Source organism: Nanorana parkeri, unplaced genomic scaffold (assembly GCF_000935625.1).
Source record: "Nanorana parkeri isolate BGI_ZX_2015 unplaced genomic scaffold, ASM93562v1 scaffold2073, whole genome shotgun sequence".
Taxonomy (NCBI): domain Eukaryota; kingdom Metazoa; phylum Chordata; class Amphibia; order Anura; family Dicroglossidae; genus Nanorana; species Nanorana parkeri.
The window spans coordinates 112,756-116,227 of record NW_017308341.1 but is presented as its reverse complement, the minus strand read 5'-3'; the positions used below and the strand labels follow the sequence as shown (position 1 = coordinate 116,227).

Here is a 3,472-nt window from a genome sequence, read left to right as displayed (position 1 = left end):
AGGGCGGTTTAGTAGCTGTGGGCGTTGTTTAGTAGCTGTGGGCATTGCTTAGGGCTGTTTAGTAGCTGTGGGCGGGTCAGTGGGCATTGCTTAGGGCGGTTTAGTAGCTGTGGGCGTTGTTTAGTAGCTGTGGGCATTGCTTAGGGCTGTTTAGTAGCTGTGGGCGGGTCAGTGGGCATTGCTTAGGGCGGTTTAGTAGCTGTGGGCGTTGTTTAGTAGCTGTGGGCATTGCTTAGGGCTGTTTAGTAGCTGTGGGCGGGTCAGTGGGCATTGCTTAGGGCGGTTTAGTAGCTGTGGGCGTTGTTTAGTAGCTGTGGGCGTTGCTTAGGGCTGTTTAGTAGCTGTGGGCGGGTCAGTGGGCATTGCTTAGGGCGGTTTAGTAGCTGTGGGCGTTGTTTAGTAGCTGTGGGCATTGCTTAGGGCTGTTTAGTAGCTGTGGGCGGGTCAGTGGGCATTGCTTAGGGCGGTTTAGTAGCTGTGGGCGTTGTTTAGTAGCTGTGGGCATTGCTTAGGGCTGTTTAGTAGCTGTGGGCGGGTCAGTGGGCATTGCTTAGGGCGGTTTAGTAGCTGTGGGCGTTGTTTAGTAGCTGTGGGCGTTGCTTAGGGCGGTTTAGTAGCTGTGGGCGGGTCAGTGGGCATTGCTTAGGGCTGTTTAGTAGCTGTGGGCGGGTCAGTGGGCATTGCTTAGGGCGGTTTAGTAGCTGTGGGCGTTGTTTAGTAGCTGTGGGCATTGCTTAGGGCTGTTTAGTAGCTGTGGGCGGGTCAGTGGGCATTGCTTAGGGCGGTTTAGTAGCTGTGGGCGTTGTTTAGTAGCTGTGGGCATTGCTTAGGGCTGTTTAGTAGCTGTGGGCGGGTCAGTGGGCATTGCTTAGGGCGGTTTAGTAGCTGTGGGCGTTGTTTAGTAGCTGTGGGCATTGCTTAGGGCTGTTTAGTAGCTGTGGGCGGGTCAGTGGGCATTGCTTAGGGCGGTTTAGTAGCTGTGGGCGTTGTTTAGTAGCTGTGGGCGTTGCTTAGGGCGGTTTAGTAGCTGTGGGCGGGTCAGTGGGCATTGCTTAGGGCGGTTTAGTAGCTGTGGGCGGGTCAGTGGGCATTGCTTAGGGCGGTTTAGTAGCTGTGGGCGGGTCAGTGCTTAGGGCTGTTTAGTAGCTGTGGGCGGATCGGTGGGTGTTTCTCAGGGCTGTGGGTGGGTCAGTGGGCGTTGCTTATGGCTGTTTAGTAGCTGTGGGCGGGTCGGTGGGTGTCACTTAGCAGCTGTGGGCAGGTCAGTGGGCGTTGCTTAGTAGCTGTGGGCAGGTCAGTGGGCGTTGCTTAGTAGCTGTGGGCGGGTCAGTGGGCGTTGCTTAGCACTGTATAATCATACCTGCCCCCTGAAGGAAATGGCGATGTCATCATTGTGAGGTCAGGAACAATGGAAGGCATGTTGGACCCGGGTAAGGACATGGTGTTGCTCCGGATTGGAGTTCAGCTTCAAGAATAAACATATGACCCCACCCCCCCTTACTACTCCGCTCTCATGGGGGCCCGATCATCCCTCACCCTGCGATCCCGCATCCTATGGACAATGCACAGCGCACCTTACTCACATCCTTCACAATGCGTTTTGTTTTGTGCGCGTCTCCCCCCCCAAAAAAAACAAGAGACCTGACCACCTCCCAAGTCGGGCCCAGTGATTTCCAGAACGCATGTGGTGCAGTACCTGCGGTGGATGTAAATGGCGCTGCGAGCCGCCTCCGGGTTCGCGCACAGTCCGAGCGGTTACAATAGTCCATAAAATGTCCTCAGAGGTCCTTCAATAACTTATAGAACACATTTCACATCATGTTAAAAAGCAAAAACTCTCCCCGTTAAAACAACCTCCCCCCCCCTGCACTTCCTGACGCAAGGGGCGGGCCCACGCCAAAGGGCGGCACGTGAACGGCTGAAGTGTTGGCGTCAGTCCCGTTGTGTGCGGAGGGGGGAGATTTATAAAGCACCACATTGAGGGGCCGAGCGGATGCCATAGTGTCCACCTTCCGGTGATAAAAAAATTTAATAAAGTTTTTGTTTAAAAAAAAACAAAAAAACCTTTTGGGTCGGTCTGTGCTTCGCTGCCAAGTCTCACCTCTCTCGCTGAAGGTTTCAGGTCAGCGCGAAGCTCTTCAAGTTCTCCAGCTGGTAATAAATTGATACTAAATAGATATACGCAAGTCTTTGAATGAAGGGGGGGCGGGGCCCCCCAGAATTAGGATCTCCGGTACGGTGGCTGGTACAGGATGGAGGGGGGGCCGGTGACTATAGGACGTCCGCTCGCTTGTCCCGGACGCGGTTCCTGGCTTTAGTTCTCGCTTTGAAGGCGGCGGAGTTGAACATATGCTGAAAAAAAAAGGAAACAAAAATAAATATATATTTAGAAGCAATTCAAACCAATCACGGATCACGTCTACAGAGAGCGCAACCTAACATGAACGGTAAAGTCACCGCATGCTACAGAACAATCTGCCGATAATTCCTAATAATCAATAACAACGTTCAGTAAAACTGACCCCCGAGTACCTCAGCTCTGTATCTTTTATCGTGGTCACATGACCACTCCAGGCTCCGCCTCTGCAGGATTGGATGTCCAGCTTGGGGGTGGGCCAGGAGGCGTGGTTGCCAGGGAAACCTCCCAATGCTAGAGAGGCGGAACTAAAGAGATGATTGACATCCTTGTACACGCCCCCTTCCCCACAGCTCAGGGGCGGGACAGGAGGCGTGGCTGCCTGACAAACATCTTAATGCCGTGGGTGGAGTTATAGGGATGATTGACATCCTTGTACACGCCCCCTTCCCCACAGCTCGAGGGCAGGACAGGAGGCGTGGCTGCCTGACAAACATCTTAATGCAGTGGGTGGAGTTATAGGGATGATTGACATCCATGTACACGCCCCCTTCCCACAGCTCAGGGGCGAGGCAGGAGGCGTGGCTGCCTGACAACCATCTTAATGCCATGGGTGGAGTTATAGGGATGATTGACATCCTTGTACACGCCCCCTTCCCCACAGCTCGAGGGCGGGACAGGAGGTGTGGCTGCCTGACAAACATCTTAATGCTGTGGGTGGAGTTATAGGGATGATTGACATTCCTTTTTACACCTCAACCTACAACATTGCTGTCCACCAACAGTTCAGGGGCGGGCCAGGAGGCGTGGCCTGCAAGGCATGGAATCTGCCCCACAGGCGTTGCTGCCATTGATATGTACAGCCGGGAGGGCCGGGCCCCATATGAGGCCATGACTAGGCATAGCTTGCTTGTAAAAGGGGCCGGAAGCATGCGCACTGTGGTGCCAACGCAGGAAGGGGGTCATTGATCCCATAGAACAGGGGGTGGGGAACCTCCGGCCCGCCAGCTGTGGTGACACTACACATCCCATGATGCATCTGTCTCTGGGAGTCACGCCTGTAGCTGTGAGACTCTTGCAATGCCTCATGGGATTTGTAGTTTCACCCCACAGCTG

The 3,472-nt window shown here is 54.1% G+C and overlaps 1 protein-coding gene across 1 annotated transcript in view; it reads right to left on the bottom strand.

Annotated features, from left to right (window-relative positions):
• Positions 1 to 2,052: 2,052 nt before the first annotated feature.
• Positions 2,053 to 3,472, bottom strand: part of IFRD2 (interferon related developmental regulator 2) — a 10,585-nt gene continuing 9,165 nt past the window's right edge. Inside the window, exon 11 of the mRNA XM_018572568.1 lies at positions 2,053 to 2,352. Coding sequence (XP_018428070.1) covers positions 2,272 to 2,352 — 81 coding nt within the window. The 3' untranslated portion in view covers positions 2,053 to 2,271. The remainder of the gene's footprint in view (positions 2,353 to 3,472) is intronic.